The sequence below is a fragment of the Procambarus clarkii genome, chromosome 49, assembly GCF_040958095.1.
Source record: "Procambarus clarkii isolate CNS0578487 chromosome 49, FALCON_Pclarkii_2.0, whole genome shotgun sequence".
Taxonomy (NCBI): Eukaryota; Metazoa; Arthropoda; class Malacostraca; order Decapoda; family Cambaridae; genus Procambarus; species Procambarus clarkii.
The window spans coordinates 20,132,850-20,153,803 of record NC_091198.1 but is presented as its reverse complement, the minus strand read 5'-3'; the positions used below and the strand labels follow the sequence as shown (position 1 = coordinate 20,153,803).

At 46.2% G+C, this 20,954-nt stretch overlaps 1 protein-coding gene across 12 annotated transcripts in view; it reads right to left on the bottom strand.

Annotated features, from left to right (window-relative positions):
- The window catches only part of Gbeta13F (guanine nucleotide-binding protein subunit beta-1), a 92,070-nt gene that overhangs the window by 32,112 nt on the left and 39,004 nt on the right, over positions 1-20,954 (bottom strand). For all 12 annotated transcript variants that reach the window (XM_069303120.1, XM_069303121.1, XM_069303118.1 and 9 more), the window contains one exon: positions 20,358-20,440. In XM_069303120.1, coding sequence (XP_069159221.1) covers positions 20,358-20,414 — 57 coding nt within the window. In that variant the 5' untranslated portion in view covers positions 20,415-20,440. The remainder of the gene's footprint in view (positions 1-20,357; positions 20,441-20,954) is intronic.

Genomic DNA, 20,954 nt, shown 5'->3' with positions numbered 1-20,954 from the left:
CACGAGCGCTGCTGTCCTGAGTTAATATCCTCTAGGCATACCTGGATGATACCTGTATGGGGTTCTGGGAGTTGTTCTAGTCCCCAAGCCCGGCCCGGGGCAAGGCTTGACGTGAGAGTCAAGCCTGGCCACCTGACAAGGTCAACGGCAGCATGTCACCACCGCTGCCGCCTAGTACTGGGTGTGGGGAGGGAGGTCTTGCAGGAAGTTTAGTCCTGGGTGGGGGTAGGTGGGCCGGACATTGTGGGCGACAGGGACTCCATGATGTATAGTGAGTTGAGCTTTACTTTACCAACCAGTCTCGCCGACCCCTAATTTTTTTTAGGGGTCAAACGTAAACAAATTTCCTTGTTTAAGTTTAAGATGCAGACAAGGACCTAGATGAGGTTCTGAGAGTTGTTCTACTCCCCACAGATACAGACAAGATATACAGCAGAGAGAACCCTTCTCCCCACATCTTGGAAATTTGCTAATCCGGCTGGTTGCCAAAGCAGACCTAATCCATGATGTCATTAAACCTATATTCTTTGGTAATATCCCATGCACAAAAACAAAAACATTACGATGGTTTCAAAACCATTGTCTTGGACAAAATCCCATCTCTGCCAGATTAAGGCAGGTGTCAAGAACCTTGAAAATGACACTGCCGCGACTCTTCAAGCTAAACCACTAGAGACTGGTGTTCCCTAAGGCAGCGAAGCTCCAGCCCATTTCGCATGAGTATATAAAGAAGAATAAACTGCAGAACGCCTATTGACTTAAGTCAGCACCTATTTATACTGAAATGCCTTCAGCAGACGAGTCAATAACATGGCTGACGATATGCTATCCAAAACCACCCACCAGAAAACTAGGAAACTACATCGTCCAAGTACGTTTATTGAGACATTAAAATACATCTAAAAAGATAAAGTAGCTTAGGCTATTTCTACCCTCCAGCGACGTCGTTTAATGACGTTGCCAACTTGTGACCACCTGGAGCATACCTGGAAAGGGTTTCCAGAGTTTTTCTACTCCCCCGACCCCAGCCTGGGGCCAGGCTCGACTGGCCACCTAATATTCATTAACAGCTAAGCTGGGATAATGGACAATGTGTCTTGACAATCTGCTTGATACCTGCTTCATGGGGTTCTGGGAGTAGTTCTACTAGTCCAAGCCCGGCCCGAGGCCAGGCTTGACTTGTAAGAGTTTGGTCCACCAGGCTGTTGCTTGGAGCGGCCCACAGGCCCGAACCAATGCCTCTAGTATGAACAGAACCCGGCTTCTAGCAGTGACAGTCCCACGTGTTTCTAACTGTTACCCTCTGGCAACTCTTCCTGACAGGTGAGCTGCGCCTATTGGTTGGTGAAGGCCCTGGCGCCATGGCTTCATCCGACACATTACGGGCTCACCATAACCCGTGCTACATAGACATTTTGTTCCGAGTAGCTAAATCATCATCATCATCCAACACAAGCGAGAGCGAACCCCCGTGCGAGGCGGGCGCCCATGTAGGGGGAAACGGGCTTATAAGGTTCCAGCATTAGCTCCTAAATCCAACTTCGAAACATTTCATAGTTTAATGCAACGTCGACTCTTGCGTTTATCTTACAATATTTCCATATTAGAGTTATACTGAGTGAGTTGTGCAAGCGAATTTATACACTAATTATGCAACAACTTACAATTCTAGAATTGTCCGTATATTGTATATCAACAATTAAACGTTACTCTACAATAAACTGCTACATGTTTAAATTCATGTAACTGCAGGGAGGAGTACGGAGCCAGAGGGTGGAGCTTAGTGTGTGAGGAAGGCTCTAGAGTGGGTAGTGTGTAGTACTGAAGAGCCACAATTATCAGCATATCCTCTCTTGGGCAGCGGAAGTGGAGGAGGCACCGCTTATCTCTCTTATCCTGCATCCTATCTTCCCTTTATCCATCACTCGCGTAATATTGTCCCCAAGGAACACGCCCAGAGAATATTAGTGACAACAAAGTGAGAGAATGTTGGTGAGTGTGTGTAGGGAGGGGACCGGGGGAAGGGGGGGGGGGGGAAGGGGGGGGAGAGGAAGTGAGAGGAGGGGGTTCAGGGGAGAGGGATAGGGGTGGGGGAGGGGATTGCTACGTGCCCCATCCCCTTCTGGACTGCCTCATCCGCTCTCCAACACCACACAACACCACACTTCTTGCATCAAATATATCACAACTCTTACTGCGTTCATTCGGGCTCACCATAGCCCGTGCTACATGGACACTTCGTTTTGAGTAGCTAAATCTAAAACAATTACATGCGTTCATTTTTTCGGGCTCACTATGGCTACGTGGGACATTTTGTTCTGAGTAGCTCAGTCTAAAAGCAGCAACATGCGTTCCCAGTCTTCTAGCTAATGGCGCATTTTACTAGACATTCATCATCCAAGAGAAAACATTGTTCGGGTCTATTCAAGGCAAGAACAGTTTTTCGTATCTCGCATAATCGTTACGCCAAGCAGAATATCAGTAGACAATTCAGTATGTTACCGAATTGCGGTCAGGTAATTAAATCACGCTCAAGACCGATTACCTACTCAACCCTACAACACCTGACCATATTGTATCTCCGCTATATTTATAACTGTTGACAGCGGTAATGAAACCGCTCCTGTGCCAGGTAAGTCCACTACGGGCTCACCATAGCCCGTGCTACTTGGAACTTGTTCAGAGTAGCTGAATCTATAACAATACAACACAACGGTAATGAAAACTCAAATTAGTACTAATTACATTAGCGTGAAGAGCGAGGGAGATATATAGTTTCAAGGCTGGACCAGTTGACAATGAGTGACCAGCCCAGCAACGAGGAGGCCTAGTCGACGACCGGGCCGCGGATTCGCTAAGCCCCAAAATCATCTCAAGATAACCTCAAGATATCCCTCGGACAGAAGAGGAGCTCCACAATCCACACACTTGTGCCTGACGGGTCGTCGGTCCACGCACCTCCCCTCCCCCCTTTACCACGAAAGGTTCTGGGGGTTCCAAAAAGAGGACTAGCAGAACAATGCTCGGGGACGAGTCTCCTCCTGCCCGCAGGGAGATGGCACAGAGGGGCAAGACAACAAAAGACAGCATTATGCCGTCTACCTGGCGAGGAATAGCTGTCCATTGCCCCTCTTAACGGATGCTGTGTTCAGTTTGAAGAGCTAGTGTTGCATATGAAGAGCGAGAACACAGCTCCTCTTGATTGAAGGTGCGAGTGGATCGATACTGTGCGCTGGTGTTGGCCAAGCAGCATTCGCCATTTGTTGGGCCGGTGTGTGTGTGAGAGTGTGCCGGCTCTCCGCCCCGTCCCACGCCCACCAGTAATCGCACTCTGCCACTAGAAAACACCGGACTGTTCCCCGCGATGACGGCTGGCAACACCACCATGCAGACCAACAATGACGGTGAGCGACGGCTCAAGAACAGGGACTGGTGCCAGACACAACAGTCAGCCACACACACGTACCACCACTGTTGCTACTGCTGCTGCTGCTGCTCCCAAGGCCTTTCCCGCTACCCTCAAACTAACCACACGCTCCAGTGTATTGAGGTGCGAGCGAGCAAGAACATGTCAAGTTATATCAAAGTTAGTGTATCTTTTGTTTGGGAACTACATATTAGTGTCAATGTACTTCTCCTTGACTACCCACAGTACTCCAAGGTCCAAATAACTGTGGCACAAGTTTTGTGCTAAATAAATTTCAATGTTCGTGCCTAGACTAAATCATCCTAAGTTCACTATTGCCTCGCAAAACCTACACAAGTTTTCTTTGACAGCATTCACGCAGCAACCCTTTGAACACCTGCCAGCTATCAGAACCAAGTCACCTATGTCAACACTCAATTTTCACGTTACCCACAATGACAAAACCACCACCAGTCACACTCACAATATGCTTTGTTGAACTCTTTAAATGTTTAGGGTCTTCTGACATCATTATTCCTAGATGTTGGACTCAGTCGCTCCTTTCTTTGAGAAGATCTGACTAAGTCTTGTATCCTGTGGCTTCATTTTAGAAGTTTTCGTTTGTATGCAGCCAAGTAACTAATTTGTCACCACTCAACGTCATTTTCTGTTGCCCACTGGAAGACTTCGGTGATGTTTGCTTAAGTTCGCTGTCTTCTGGTGCAATACCCACACAGTTTTGGCGTCTTCAGCAAGAGCCGACACGAAACTGGCCTGTATTTTGGTCTGTCCATGAGAGTGAAATTGTAAGAAACCCCATCCTTGCTGAAGCGAGTTTCGTACCATACTGAGTATACCCCCGTTACCTGTGGCAGGTGGCTACAGGTGAATAGTCTCCCAAACCTGAACACTAAGGTGTGTAGTCTCCTCGTGCAGTAACTGGGTTACGATCTATCATGAAACGCTATGTTCACCAGCCATTAGACCCTCCAGACCTGCCGGTATGAGGTACCTGGAGCTGTGCAAATACTTTACCCTCTTCCCTGCTCTTTAGCATAGCCTCATACTGCATCCATAATTAGTCATTGCAGGTTACAGCTCATATGCTCCTCAATAGCTAACCCTCCTGCGAAAAATCAACAGAAGCCTGTGCCCTGCAAGGATGTAATTTATGCAAACCGAACTCAAAACGAGTACCATTTTGTGTACCAACACCATTATCAAAATATTATAATTGCGATAACATTCGTCTTTGCCATGATATAAGGCATGGAAACACTGGGAACAGTCCAAGCTGTAACACACTTGAAGCACTCCAGCTACCTACACCAGCTGCATACATGCCCATGTACCTACATATGTTAAAGTCGCCTGCCGGCCACTCCCCTCCACCCGGCGTCTGGTGGCCACAATCCTCGATCGATAACTGCTTTCCTAACTCAGCCAAACACCGCTCCCACGCCCATCCCCTCCCAGACACGCACCCTCCCACCTGCCTATTCCCTCCCAGACACGTCTCCTTAACCCGCCCCCTTCACCTGCCCATCCCATCCCCTCCCCCACCCTCTACTCCGTCGGGTCCAGGTGATTCTGGACCACAGTAGTGGGTGTTGGGGGTTGAAACAATCACAATTCTGATAGCTTCTCAAACCCCGGCACATGGCTCCACTTTGTTCTCTGCGATATCTAAGGAATTAATTACTCTCTTCATCAGTTTGTGATCGATTATTTGTGGTTTACCGAGGCCGTATAAACACAATGCTCAACTCTTGGGTTAGATTTACAAGTCAACCCGGAGAAGCTGACGAAACCACTAAAGATTTGCCGTCATCAGCCTCATGAATGTATTGACATGTATATTAAGAGGGGTCCAATCACAGCTCAAAGCACATCAGCACAGTTTAACACCTACACATTCGTACGATCTGCTTCACAACCGTCTAGTTACGAAGACACTAATATTTCAACATTATAACGTGTAACAATGAACCCGACTCTGTTGATCACCGATGTGTTTCAAATCAACAAGATGTTGATTCAAAACCTGCCCCGGTAGATCTATAAGGGCGGCGCCACCTGCCCCGGTAGGTCCAGCAGCGCGAGACACTACCAGTAACGTGGACCACCTTGTAACATGACCGTACAACAACGTGCACACTACTGGTCGCTACCTCATCAAACAGCAAGGAAACCAGCTGTAGAAAATACACCTCACAGCACCCAGTCTCATCCAGTATGTTATATATTTTTTTTCTTTGGAAGAGTGAGGATAGGGAGGGAGGGATTGAATCTACCTGTTGACTACTTTTGTGGTCAGCTATCCTGACCATTCAGCCGCCTTTATAACATAACAGGCCTGGTACCTTCTGTACAGAATGACTACAAAGACATCACACACCTCTACACATGGGTACACATGTGAGTGATGTGAACGGACAATTCACGGACGGCGGACAAACCTCAGGTATATGTGAACGAGAAGGTCCCAGCCCATGGCAAGCCCATCCTTTACGTCAGGTCAGGGGCACCAACGTCACCCTTTACGTCAGGTCAGGGGCACCAACGCTACCCTTTACGTCAGGTCAGGGGCACCAACGTTCAACTACTGACGCTGGTGATGGACACTGGTGTTAACACATTGTCAGTAGTGGAGGAATATTTACACAAGAGTCTTGTTTACTAGACACCACCTACATGTATACAAATGATTGTAGGGCATTGAGAAGATAAAGCAGGGCCCATGGGGGTGGGCCCCCCCCCCACACACAGGCCTCTTTCACGCTAATTAACAAATTGAAATCATTAGGAAGCAAGTGGTGGAGGCTGACTCCATACACAGTTTCAAATGTAGATATGATAGAGCCCAGTAGGCTCAGGATTCTCTGCACCAGTTGATTGACAGTTGAGAGGAGGGACCAAAGAGTCAAAGTGCCTCTGTTCTACTCCCCAAAACTGGGGAGTAGAACAACTCCCAGAACACCATTCAGGTACAGTTATATTAATGCATATTTTTGTTCTCTATAATCCCTTTATTCCAGAAATCTCTCCTGCTCTCGAGTACTGAGCAGTACTCAAGACGGGACAGCACCAGTGATTTAAATATTATTAGCATTGACGTGGGGTCCCTGGATTTGATCGCTCTCAAAATCCATCCTTCCAATTGTCTACCTTGGGCTACATTTCCTTAATTATGTACACTACATATCAGGTCGTCAGGTATTATAATTACCTGATCTGTTACATGTTGTTTTCCTTCTATTGGTAGGTCTGCTTGTGTCCTGTATATTGGTAAAGTTGATTATTTCCCCCATACCTAAGTAACTAGAACTTTTCACTGTTAAAACATGTTATTTCCTGCTGAAGACACTATTAATTCCGGCTCATAGTTTGTCAGTGTTTTCCACAGAGGAAAATTTCAAGCTCATTTTTTGTATCATCTGCAAAGGATGACAAAGCTGCGGTTAGCAGTTTTGTCTATACATGATACATGGTTGAGAAGAAAGTGGTGCAAGGACCCTTGGGTACAGAGCTTTTCGCAACATTTGGACTTTATTTGATTGACTGTTACCCTTTGCATTCTGTTTGACAATGTGTACCGTTAGTGACACCAGTCGAGGAGTTTACCAACGCTTTACTATCTGCTGATTTAAGTGCTACCGGCATCTCCCCTGTATCCAGGGTTTCTCCATATTACACTGAGCACTCGTGCTACTGGTACTTTACTTTCCTTTATGAATATTGAATTCCATGCCCTCAGACCAGGGCATGGAATGTTGTCAAATGGGGGTATTGTCAGTTTCTCTTTCCTAGTCTTCCATGTTCGTGTTAACATCAGTTTTATTACCTGGAGGTTGGATGTTATTCATAAAGAAACCATCTGGATCATCGACTCATGTTTATTTGGGTGGTAAACAACCTCATATAGATCTTTCAGGATTTCACAAATTTCTTGTCATCCTCTATATGGACCTTTACTTTTAAGCACTGTACAAGTCCAATACCTGGCATTTTATTTTTCTCAAGTGAAAAAATGAATTTTTTTTTATCACATATTGCTTTCTGTTCCAATTTAATTTCCTTCTCCTCCCCCCTAATTTTAATTTAGGGAGGAGGAGGACAATAGGGTTAGGGAGGATGAGGATAGGGTTGGAGAGATGTGAGGGGTGCAGGAGGGAGGGGGTGAGGGAAGTGAGGGGTGCAGACGAGACATTTTTAATTCTCACAAATTAAGCTTACAATGTGTCGTCAATTCACAGAATTTGAAATAAGGACACTATACCTACATTATATTCTAATTGCAAGTGTAGGGGTAAAACTACAATTATTTTCATAATCAATCCTTTGCAAAACTGGCCAGGTATGGTTTGCAACACTTCTGGAAAGGTGTCATCTTGAGGTTATCTCGAGATGATTTCGGGGTTTAGCATCCCCGCGGCCCGGTCCTCGATATCCCCCAGCCTCCATCATCCACCCCTTCATATGTGTGTGGGTGTAGGTATGAGGCAGTAGCGACGCTTTTCAATTGTAGAGATACGATCAGACTCTCCCCCTCTTGTGGCTGATTTTAAAACTACTAAAATCTGCCACCAGGGAGATGCATTGTACAATAACAATAACCATCCTGCTTGTATTGCTTTAAATCAACAAGACGATACCTAATAACATTATCCGATATTACCTATCACACCCACACTGAAGATTTGGACGAAAAATATATTTCGTCGAAAGCTACACGGCATCTCTAGTGTTGAGAACATGAACAAGTATTACAGCAACACAGGGAGGGGGGGAGGGAGGGTCGAGAGGAAGCTGGAGTGTGCCAAAGGCCGAGGATGGTGCCATCATGGTGTCGCCGCTCCTGATAACAGGCACCGGATACGGTATCTGTGCTCACCATAAACACCAAGAAATTCACATCTGTTAGCATGCCTCAATGTGCTCTGTAATGAGGCACCTTAAGCTGCTGTCAAGGCTATTGGAAATGTCAACACCAAGTAACTACCTTTTAACAAAGACATTTTGTATGCAATTCTATGGTGGACGCAAACTCAACGCAAATACCAGCTAATATTGTTATTGTTTAAGATTCGCCACATGGAACAAAAAGTCCCAAGCAGCACGGGCTATGGTGAGCCCGTAGTGGACTTGTAGCACTAAACGTCAGTATACGAGTGCTAGCTAGTTCTGGTTAAGATTTGACTAACGCTTGAGAGATTTGGAGCGTGTTTTGCGACCACGTGGAGGAGTGATTGCTCAGTTCACTTTCTACTGCAGAAATGGGCAATTACTAACCTTCCATGCAGTTACCTTGCTTTGGTCCCAAGGATCATGCCCCCTCCCCCCCACCTCAGTACGATCTCTGACCAGGCCTCGTGGTTTGTGGTGTGGTCAACCAGGCTGATATATGCGGCTGCTCTTAGCCTCACGTATGACTCAGACTGGTTAGTCAGATATATCACTTACAATGCTATGCAACAGAGTACGTACATTTCGCTTGTCTTCCATGATTGGGGTTAGCTATAGGACAATGTACTGCCCGAGGGGAGTAGGGCTACACTAATGAGTGACCAGGGTAAACAATGTCTGACAACACGAGGAGGAAGGAGGCCAGTGTCCCTCTGGAGTGCCCGGCTGGACACCATGGAGGAAGCTCCAACGTCAGTGTCTCGACTGTAAACATGACTGATCCCACTAAGCCACTGCTTAAATGCGGCCACAAAACACACAATGTCGAAGATCAAAGCAACGTAAGCACAGTTATAGCTTCTGTTCCTCCCCTCCCCGTCTCTACTCACTGCAAGACGGGTCCAAGGCCGGCCAGCCAGCCAGCCAGCCAAATAAACAAATGATTGCTAGAATTCAATACAAACACGTGTAAGGTTAATGGTGATGGGAAAGTGAGAAATGAGGATGAGAGATGTAGAGCGTGAGGGAAAGGCGCGCCTACAGTGTATATAATGCCAGCACTAACACCAGGGGGCACGCGCAATAACAGGGTAATTCCGGCAGTATATGGCAAGCTGGCCAACATTATGGCGGCAAGGAGGGAAGACAGCAGGGAAAAAGGAGCAGGAAGAGGAGGGGGGGAAGAGGAGAGAAGAGGAGGGAAGAGGGGGGGGAGAGGAGGGAAGAGGGGGGAGGAAGGAGGGCAGTTATAGCCCCGATCCTGTGCCAGGTAACTTCACTACGGGCTCACCATAGCCCGTGCTACTTGCAACTTTTTTGTTCAGAGTAGCTGAATCTTAAACAGGGAGGGAGGGAGGCGGTACGATGGCGGTATTTATCAGAAAAAAACGCCAAGCCATAATGACTATATAGTCCTTGGAAGAGGGTCAGGATAAGGATTTGGGATGGGACGGAGAGGAAAAAATGGTGCCAAACCACTTGGACGGTCGGGGGTTGAACACAACCTGCATGAAGCGAGACCGTCGCTCTACCGTCCACCCCAAGTTGTTGGGCAAATTAGAAGGTGGAACGTGGTCGAAAAATATATTGACACCCAAATCTCCCCCCCCCCAACGGACAAACAACGTGGTACTATAATCTGTAAGATAAAAAAAATCAAGTTTTCTATGCGTGGCTCGAAAGGTAAGAGTCGGTTCGGCGAGTTTCGCGCGTTTTAGTTCATTGTTTAAAGTACACTAGAGCACGGGTTGAATGAACTACCTGCTTGATACCTGGTTGATGGGGTTCTGGGAGTTCTTCTACTCCCCAAGCCCGGCCCGAGGCCAGGCTCGACTTGTGAGAGTTTGGTCCACCAGGCTGTTGCTTGGAGCGGCCCGCAGGCCCACATACCCACCACAGCCCGGCTGATCCGGAACTTCTCTTAGAAAACCGTCCAGTTTTCTCTTGAAAATGTCCACGGTTGTTCCGGCAATATTTCTTATGCTCGCTGGGAGGACGTTGAACAACCGTGGACCTCTGATGTTTATACAGTATTCTCTGATTGTGCCTATGGCACCTCTGCTCTTCACTGGTTCAATCTTGCATTTTCTTCCATATCGGTCACTCCAGTACGTTGTTATTTTACTGTGTAGATTTGGGACCTGACCCTCCAGTATTTTCCATGTGTATATTATTTGGTATCTCTCTCGTCTCCTTTCTAGAGAGTACATTTGGAGAGCTTTGAGACGATCCCAATAATTTAGGTGCTTTATCGCGTCTATGCCGTATTTCTCTGTATTCCCTCTATTTCAGCAATCTCTCCTGCTCTGAAGGGGGAAGCGAGTACTAAGCAGTACTCGAGACGGGACAACACAAGTGCTTTGAAGAGTACAACCATTGTGATTGGATCCCTGGACTTAAAAGTTCTCGTAATCCATCCGATCACTTTTCTGGCTGACGCGATATTTGCTTGATTATGCTCCCTAAACGTTAGGTCGTCAGACATTATTCCCAAATCCTTGACATGTTGCTTTCCTAATATGGGCAGATTTGATTGTTCTGTACCCTGTATTGTTCAAGGTTCTCTTTTTTACCGTACATGAAAATTATCACTTAAACGTGTTATTTTCTGCTGCCCAGTTGAAAACTTTATTAATATCTGCGTGTATTTTTTCAATGTCTTCAGCGGAGGTAATTTTCATGTTGATTTTTGTGCCATCTGCAAAGGAGCTGTTTTGAATTTAGCTACTCAGAACGAAGTGTCCATGTAGCACGGGCTATGGTGAGCCCGTAATTGCAAAGGAGCAATGATCCTTCCATATATAAACACCAGCGGATCTCCTCGGTAACTTTAGGGACTATTCATGCCCGTGCCACCTCTTGGCTGGCTTAATCTTCAATCAATCCTCAGCAACGTGCATAAAAAATAAAACATCGAAAAAAGGGAAAAGAACAGAAGCGGACAGAAAGCTGGCAATGATGGTGGAAAGGCTGGCAGTAGTGCCGGTGGCGGCGGCGGCAGAAAGGCTGGCAGTAGTGCCGGTGGTGGCGGCGGCGGCAGAAAGGCTGTCAATAGTGCCGGTGGTGGCGGCGGCAGAAAGGCTGTCAATAGTGCCGGTGGTGGCGGCGGCAGAAAGGCTGTCAGTGGAGGGCAGAAAGGCTGGCAGTAGTGCCGGTGGCGGCGGCGGCAGAAAGGCTGTCAGTAGTGCCGGTGGTGGCGGCGGCGGCAGAAAGGCTGTCAATAGTGCCGGTGGTGGCGGCGGCAGAAAGGCTGTCAGTAGTGCCGGTGGTGGCGGCGGCGGCAGAAAGGCTGTCAATAGTGCCGGTGGTGGCGGCGGCAGAAAGGCTGTCAGTGGAGGGCAGAAAGGCTGGCAATAGTGCCGGTGGTGGCGGCGGCAGAAAGGCTGGCAATAGTGCCGGTGGTGGCGGCGGCAGAAAGGCTGGCAATAGTGCCGGTGGTGGCGGCGGCAGAAAGGCTGGCAATAGTGCCGGTGGTGGCGGCGGCAGAAAGGCTGTCAGTGGAGGGCAGAAAGGCTGGCAATAGTGCCGGTGGTGGCGGCGGCAGAAAGGCTGTCAGTGGAGGGCAGAAAGGCTGGCAATAGTGCCGGTGGTGGCGGCGGCAGAAAGGCTGTCAGTGGAGGGCAGAAAGGCTGGCAATAGTGCCGGTGGTGGCGGCGGCAGAAAGGCTGTCAGTGGAGGGCAGAAAGGCTGGCAATAGTGCCGGTGGTGGCGGCGGCAGAAAGGCTGGCAATAGTGCCGGTGGTGGCGGCGGCAGAAAGGCTGTCAGTGGAGGGCAGAAAGGCTGGCAATAGTGCCGGTGGTGGCGGCGGCAGAAAGGCTGTCAGTGGAGGGCAGAAAGGCTGGCAGTAGTGCCGGTGGCGGCGGTGGCGGCAGAAAGGCTGGCGGTGATGTTGATGGCAGCGACTGGCAGTGGGGGCGGCGGTAAGGAAACTAAGGTGAAAGGGGAGTGGAGAGCGGTAGGGGGATGAGACCAGGCTTCCCAGTGTTCTGGGAATGAATCAATACCAGAGGGGGGGGGGGGGGAGGGGGGGGCCGGGGGGGGGCGAGGAAGCAGGAGGGGGAGAGAGAGGAAGCAGGGGGATAGGGGACCAGGGGATAGGGGAAGCAGGACAGCTTCCATAATTAACTCCTCGATCATAACACTAAGAGAGGAAGAACATACGATCATGCGCGCCTGTCCTACTGACTAGCCCGCGGGGCGAGTCTTATAACCCAGGAAACCGCACAAACCTATTCGCCATGTTTGACATTTGACCTTTAATTCTGTGTCCCCCCCCCCCCCTGCCAGAAAAAGCGAATGGCACTGATGAATACTTGGTACGTTTCAAACCTATTTATCTATAATATTTGTACGCGTGCGTGCTTGTATGTACATGTATCCCATCAATGCGTGTTATCAAGATTTAAGGTCGGGAGGCGAGTGCCCGCGGCGCAGTCTGTGGACACATGTCTGTATCAACATGAAAACACACACCCCTTCCCCCATCACCGCACTTAACTGTTCCTGGAAAGTGAATTTTCTACGTTATGACATTTTCATATTCCTGTGTGTTTACAACTGCTGGCAACGGAGACGGCATTTTCCGTGAAATGATTAATCTAGTTTTGAGCAGACGACCATGCGGATATTTTGAGAAGCAAGTCCTGGAATGTGAAAAAAGTTGGGATGCAAAATAGAAACTAATAACTTTTAATAATAAGGACCGAAAGCTATTCAATACCTAACTAATTGTAAAGGAAATGCAAAAATAACTATTTGCATTTGAAATGGAACTTTATAATCGCCTATAAAGGGCAGTGATCAACAAGGTTGTGGTGACAGACTGCAAGGTAGCCTTGATCTTCACCTTGTATTGGTTCCCAGGATCAACGTCCCCGCGGCCCTGTCTCTGACCAGGCCTCCAGGTTAATGGTCTGGGCAACTAGACTGTTAGACGCGGCTTCTCGCAGCCTAGTGTACGATTCACAGCATGGTTGATCAGGTATCATTTTGAGGTGTTTATAACGTTCGCATTTGATCACTGCGAGGTTGGCCACTTTATGCCTCATATGTAGAGAAAGCATGTCGATTCCAGTCGATCAAAATCAATTCAACGTCTTCTTACTAGTCTCCAAACCTCTTTGAACCCACCAAGCTTTTTAAATGTAATTTATTTGCATAACTTTACAAAATTAAAACAAACCTCACCAACACCTCCATAAGAAACCAGGGCATATCATTAACTACTATCACCGGAAGTGACGAGGTTCAATCCATATCATGTAACGTAGCTTAACGACTGTGTGAGCTTTGACCAGACCAGGCTGCGATAGATGCATTATTGAAACCAAGAGGTAAGTTACCCACCAGAGATGAAAGAAAAACGCCACGAGTCTTATCAACTTCTTGAATAACACAGTACTGTAAAACCAACAAAATAACACCCACCAAGAAAAGCTCTGTTGACCAGACCCCACACTAGAAAGTGAAGGGACGACGACGTTTCGGTCCCTCAAGTCGATTGTCGACTTGAGAATGGTCCAGGACGGACCGAAACCTCGTCGTCCCTACACTTTGTAGTGTGTGGTCTGGTCAATATACTTCAGCCACGTTATTGTGACTCGTCGCCTGCACAAGAAAAGCCTTGTTTCCCCGGGTACCGTGCTGGCTCCGGCACTACTGTACTGCTTATCCTCATATCGGATATAGATAAGGACACAAATTATACTGTATCAGCATTTGCGCATGACACTAGGATTGTCATGCGAGTAGACAATATAGATGACACAGCAAACCTCCAAACTGCGCTACAGGAAAAACTAAAATATCAGATCGGACAGAACACGTAACACAAGTCAAATCACACTGTTGAAAGTAAAAGCAATATAAAAGATTTGGGAGTAATCACGTCAGAAAAGCTTACCTTCACACAACGCCGCAAGTAGCTGTCACAACTGGAAGGAATGGCAGGTTGGATAACAAGAGCCTTTCAAAGAAATGCCAGAACAATAATGATAATTTTCAACACATTAGTGGCTTTCAATTTGAAGGATGGATTGTTGCTGCACACCAACAATCCAGCAACAATCTGTCACCTGTCGCTGATTCCCAGGATCAACGTCCACGGTTGCTGGTCTGGTCTGATCAACCAGGCTGTTCAGCTCAGCTGCTCACAGCCTCATGGCTCACACTCATGGCTGTGACACAGCCTCATACCCTGATCAAAGGTTAATCAGGTATCCTTTGAAAGTATATCAAGTTCTCTTTTGAACACTTCCGCGTGGCCTTACTATTTATGTTCAGTATGTCTTGGTCACTTTTTCCTGTTCAGTATTCAATTGTTCACAAGTGTGCATTTCCCTCTATTCAACTCGTTACATACCGACTGGTTACAATGTCTGCACAGGGAAATCACTCCCCGTGGGACCAGCAGGCATGGCAGTGAGTGCAAAATAGCCCCGTTGAAAAGCAAAGGTGCAATAGGCACGTTGAGAGAGAACTGTATCAGTATCAAGGTGCACAAGACTTTTCAGTACTCTCCCTCTACACAAAGGGCACAACTACCAGGCCTCTCCTGGTGTTCAAGAGAGAACTTGCTAAACACTATTTTACGTCTTGTCAAGCTGCGAGCAAATACGTCCAACAGCCTGACTGATCAAACCTGATCGGACAGGGCCGTGGGGACATTAATCCCCGGAGCCAAGAACAAGTAAACAACAGTGTGACGTGTGAACTATGGCCCCAAGTTATTGTCATGCCGGCGATGAGTCACAATAACGTGGCTGAAGTATGTTGATCAGACCACACACTAGAAATTGAAGGGACGACGACGTTTCGGTCCGTCCTGGACCATTCTCAAGTCGATTGTGAGAATGTGAGACAATCGACTTGAGAATGGTCCAGGACGGACCGAAACGTCGTCGTCCCTTCAATTTCTAGTGTGTGGTCTGGTCAACTTATTGTCATGCCCATATTTAAATGGGACATTCTTCACAGACTCATAGGGTCCTTTGTACCAATGGTTTATATGGTCAATTTCATGAGCTCTTCTACCCCCGCAGTCTGGTGCTTTCTGATTGGGTACGCCGGAGATATTTATACACCTCCCTCTTGAAGACAGTTTAGGGATGTGTTATGCCTCATAGTTAGAGGGTAAGGGTAATATACACAGATGCAACTTACAGGCGTTTTCCCACGATATTATGTGTACCTTCAACATGTTACACACCTGAAGGTACGTCCCTGGAGTGGGTTATGGGAGCAGTTCTACTCCCCAAGCCCAGGCTGGGGCTAGGCTTGGCTTGTGATAGCTTGGTCCAACTGACACTTGCTTAAGAGCAGCCAACAGGCTCCCACATCCACTATAAACCGGTTGGTGCAGCGTTTAATATAAAAGTATACTCTAGTTCGGTTCTTGGTTCCAAGGCACATAATCATCAACAAATAAACACGAGTCATCAACATAAAGTATGCAAGCAGAATGTTGCATACAATTCACCGAGCGCAGCCACGTCGCTCCTACCCGTATATAACCACACAAAATATTAAACCAAACCCCAGAGCCCAGCCCCAAGTGGCTTGGCTCTCAAGCATAGCGTCAATTCCTCAGTGAGCGCCCACCGTCTTATGATATCACCAGCTTCCTGTGGGCCACAAGTCTCTCCCACACACACACACTACCTTACGTCTGGCAGTTGGGGAAGAACAACTTTGTTCTTCAAAATGACCAAGAGAGTTAAGGACATCGAGAGTAAGTTAGCAATCTGGCTTAAGTTACTTCTAAGCTAAATAACAAATTAGTAAATAAGACTACGAAATTGATCAGTCATACTACGGATCTTAATTAAAAAAAAAATGTACGAAGTAAGATTAATATCTAGAAGTGTTAAGATAATACTATTTTGGGAACAGTTGTAGATTTGTGAAACAAATTACAACTTAATATAATTAGTGATCGTTGAATTGTTTAAGAGTTACTGTGTTGTCTTGAGGCGGTTCCGAGGATCAATAATTCAGCAGCCCTGTCTGACAATTCTTGGATGGTCATCTGGCCAACCAGGCCAGCTGTTTGACTTGTGAATTACAATCCGGTCGATCAGATATCCTTAAGTGGTGTTTATCAAGTTGCCTTCAGAAACCCGATATCCCTCCTTAGTTTGGAGATGTGGAAAGTCTTGGCCCCTTGTTTAGACAAGTCTCGACATCCCATTGCAACTTTACTTTCCAAAGGTGGCCATTTGCACTTTCTTCCTTGCTTTCTCGTCTCGTAATTTACGTATGCAGATGTAGAACCAGCCTCGCTAATATTTTCCAAGTGTAAATTATTACGTCTCTCGCGCCTACTCTACGCTCAGATGAGTAGAGTTTGAGAGATTTTTAAGATCCAACTTAAAAAAATAATTAATTCGGGCAGTAAACCTGAGTATGGGTGCTCTGCACGATCACCAGGTCAACAACTACTCCCGTTTTGAAAGGCGCCGTTAGGTTGCAACAATATTCCACTCTAAAATAGCATTTGTTTTTAAAGGTATCATAATTGGTTTGGCATCTCTTGTTTTGAACTCCTCCAGCCTGTCGTTTTTCTTAGCAGTTGTGACAGCTAGTTTAATGTGTTTTTTGTTTATATTAAGCACCTTCAACAATTACTCATAGGTCTTTAAAACTGCCTTTTCTTTTTCCTGTGTAATTGCATTTTGTGTGTGATTACTACTTGGACACAGAAATCACGATAGCGTGATGCATCAAATGAACAAATCCACAAGGGATTGTGGATTTGCAATTCTTATATACCATGGCGTAGCTCAGTCGATTAAGGCAGCGTCTGGGATGCTCTCTGACGTTGGTTCGAATCCTCGTCACGGCCCTTGTGGATACGTTCATTACTATTTGGATTTCTTAGTTTTTACCATAATGCAGAAGCTGGCAGTTTAGAAGTACGAGGAGCGAGGTATTCAAGGAACACGTTATCTGTGACTCATTTAAAGGCTTGCATCAGATACAAAGGATGATACAGTACTATACCTTGTATCCGTGTCTATGTCGGGTATCATGAGGAGAAATGGCACCGGAACAATACCTGGAGGGTTTCGGTAGTTGTTCTACTCCCAGAACTCGCCCAGTCGCTTGACTTGTGATAACTTGGTCCAACAGGCTGTTGCTTGGAGCGGCCGGCAGGCCCACATGTCCACTACAACCTGGTTGGTCCGACACGTCTCGTACTCTGGGGGGGGGGGGGACCGAGCTTTTCAGTGTAGATGATACGAATTTTACTTTTGTTGGTTATTACTCTTTGGGTTATTCCGGGCTTATTTATTTCACTTTCAAAGCTTGCGGGGTTTGTTGCAGCATCCTGCAGGGGCAGAGTTCATGAACAAGTCCTCAGGACCTTCTGCTTTCATTGTGGCCATTCCATTGATGAACACTGATTTAGTGTTTTCAGTATTATGCTCATTTAGAATTATTGGTGAATTACATTCAGTACTTTATCGTCATCTGTATACAAACACCCTCGTATTACTTAAAGATTTCGGTTTAGCTCCTTACACTCTTAAGGTAGTGTGTGCTTTATCCTATTTCCTGCATGACTTATTCTTGGATTTCTTCACCTGTGATGCTAGTTCATTTTTGCCTTAATCACTGTAGTTTCTCTGCCTGGGTTATTTGTGTTTGTTGAAACCATTTTTGACCACTTTAGTGTCTGTTACCTTTACTTTTCTACATGGGTCCTGTGACTTGCGTGCACAACTATTTCTATCCTTATTGTTTTAGATTTAGCTACTCAGAACGAAATGTCCATGTAGCATGGGCTATGGTGAGCCCGTAATTGAGTTCGGTTATTTGCGATAATCTTGTTACTCTGATATTTGGGTCAAAGTTTTAAATGGAGGTGGGGTTTCTTCCCTTTTCCCTGTTTCCTTTTTGCTTCTGTTTTAGTCGTGTTTTAATATTATCTTAGTATTTCTATCCCCAGGTGGGATAGAAATAGTTGTGCACACTACCTTTCATCTGACGTCTCTTCATCTACCAATAGGTACACCTCTTCATCTACCGATAAATAAGATGCCTATAAGTTTGAGAATTATGTTCCATCAAGGAGAAGGTTAGCAGCTAATCAACGGGGCAGTGGGGCCTCGATAAGCCTAAGGCGTCATGTTACCCAAAATTGTATGTGGAAATGCGTTGGCGATGTGGCAATATCCAAATACAACAATCGACTGGTTATAAATATTCTAGTGTTGTAATATGGTAATATAATCTCCCCCCCCCCCCTTCGGTACAGTGCGTACGCGGGCGGATTATACTTGATGGTAAGCGTATTTATTATCCTATACATCGAATTGTTACGTAATACAAATATTTCCGTGCTTTCAGATACCATTTCTGGCGCTTATTGGCATCCCGACCCAGTGAGAGAGTTCTCAGTGCCTGTGAAGATCCCGATGGCTAACGTCTGGCGCAGACTGCTGTGTTTACCACTGGCTCCACGCACTACACTCACGAGATGATCATGTTTAAGATTCACAGCTACTCGGAACAAAATGTTCCAAGTAGCACGGGCTATGGTGAGCCCGTAGTAGACTTACCTGGCACAGGAGCGGGGTTGTAACTGTACTGACGGGAGCTCTTGTGTGCCGAAATACCAATGTTGGAGTTGACAAAGAACATCCGTAGGAGTCGTGACGAGGATTTGAACCTTATCACACCTCAGGGTAAAAGGATTGCAACTTTAAGGAGTTCTACTGAACCCTCCAGGGTGTCTGAGGCTTCCAATGAACTGGGAGGGCGTGAAGGTGCGCTGTAAGGTACACAGTATGTTAATTGCCAAGATGTTCATTCAACGCCTTGAGCAAGAAATGCCCAGTACGCCTAAGATTTGTACATCCTCCTTCCTTGTCCCTTAGCACTAATACACAGTTTGTCGACTAACACACACACACACACACACACACACACACACACACACACACGACACTGATCTGTTACTCTCCATGCGAGCAGCTTCAATCCGGCGTGGGAGGAGTCTTAATAAGAGGTACAGTACCTCTTGGGTTCAATTTTGAAACCAGATACAAGCCTGCTGGCCATTTTCTGTATATTTAATGTAATTAGTGAAGGTCATCGAGGCCCCTTAGTGTACATATCCTTCCAACCCAAACTTTCAGTAGAGCTATTTTACATATTATACCGTGCCTAAACCCACTCCGTGAACTGATTATGTCAGTAGACAGACAGTAGTAGACGTATAAGAGAGCAGAGCTGATCCTTACAGTATATGACGGAGCAACTTTAAGATACAACACATCATTTCGCCAACGCTATAGTGATTACAAAGTTTATAATTCACAAAGAAATAAAATAAGACAACACCATCAATACAAACCGTATTGCTGTCAGGTCTACCAAACACAGGACTCATGGTAAGATGGTTAACACAGTGGGATGGAAAGCCCAAGATCAGAAATGAGAGCACGTGAAGGCGAGAGAAAGGGAGAGAAGCAGAAAAATGGAAGATAAATGAGATATGTGGAAAACAGAAGGGATGGAAAGCTATGAGAAGGAAGGGGTTGAGGAGAAGCTACCAGATGGAATGAGTGTGGTAAAGCTACGAGAAGGAAGGGGTTGAGGAGAAGCTACCAGATGGAATGGGTGTGGTAAAGCTACCAGAAGGAAGGGTTTTACCTGTTGAGGGTTTTGAGAGGCCTACTCCCCCAAGCCCACCTTGGGTGGGACCAGGCTTGACGTGAGAGCCTGGTCCAACAAATTGTTGCTTGGATCATTCCACTGGCCCTCGTATCCACCAGAACTGTTATCCCGGCACTTCTTTTCTTGAAGTCCACTTTTGTTCCAGTAATATTTCCTGAGCTTCCTGGAAGGATACTAAACAGCCATGGACCTTTGATGTTTATACAGTGTTCTGGGATTGTGTGGGAAAAAGATATCAGAAGAGACAGTTTACCAGGAAAAGGGAGACTAGGGAAGGTAAGGGAAGCAATGGGCAAGAGACTAAGACAGTGAGAGAAGGCAGTAAGTGCCTTACAAACAACAAAACATCAAAGTGGTACTTACTCGTATTGTGTTCTTTAGTCTTTCTGCTTCTTGTCGTAAACTATCCAAATCATTCATTTCTAAAAATTACAAAACTAAAAAATCTGAAAAGAAAAGAAAAAATATATTAATATATATTTTAGTTCATCTACCATAACCGTTAATAGTCTACAAACAATGAACAAATCCACAAGGGCCGTGACGAGGGTTCGAACCTACGTCCGAGAGGATCCCAGACACTCCTTAATCGACCGAGCTACGACATAGTATAAGAATTGCAACCGGGAAATCAACTTGACTACAGGATTCGTGGTAGGTCAAGCTGATTTCCCAGTTGCAATTCTTATACCATTTCGTAGCTTAGTCGATTAAGGCAGCGTCTGGGATCCTCTCGGATGTAGGAACGAACCCTCATCACGGCTTTTGTGAATTTGTTCATTTGATACATCACGCTATTGTGATTTGTGTGTAATGTAGTCTATACACAAGTTACTCAGACATGTGTGTTCTGAATGCCATAAAAATTATTCATACGATCTATTCTATTTAGATAGTACTGTTTGTAACTATAGTGCATCATAGTACAAATACGTACAAATAGTAAAGACAACTAGATAG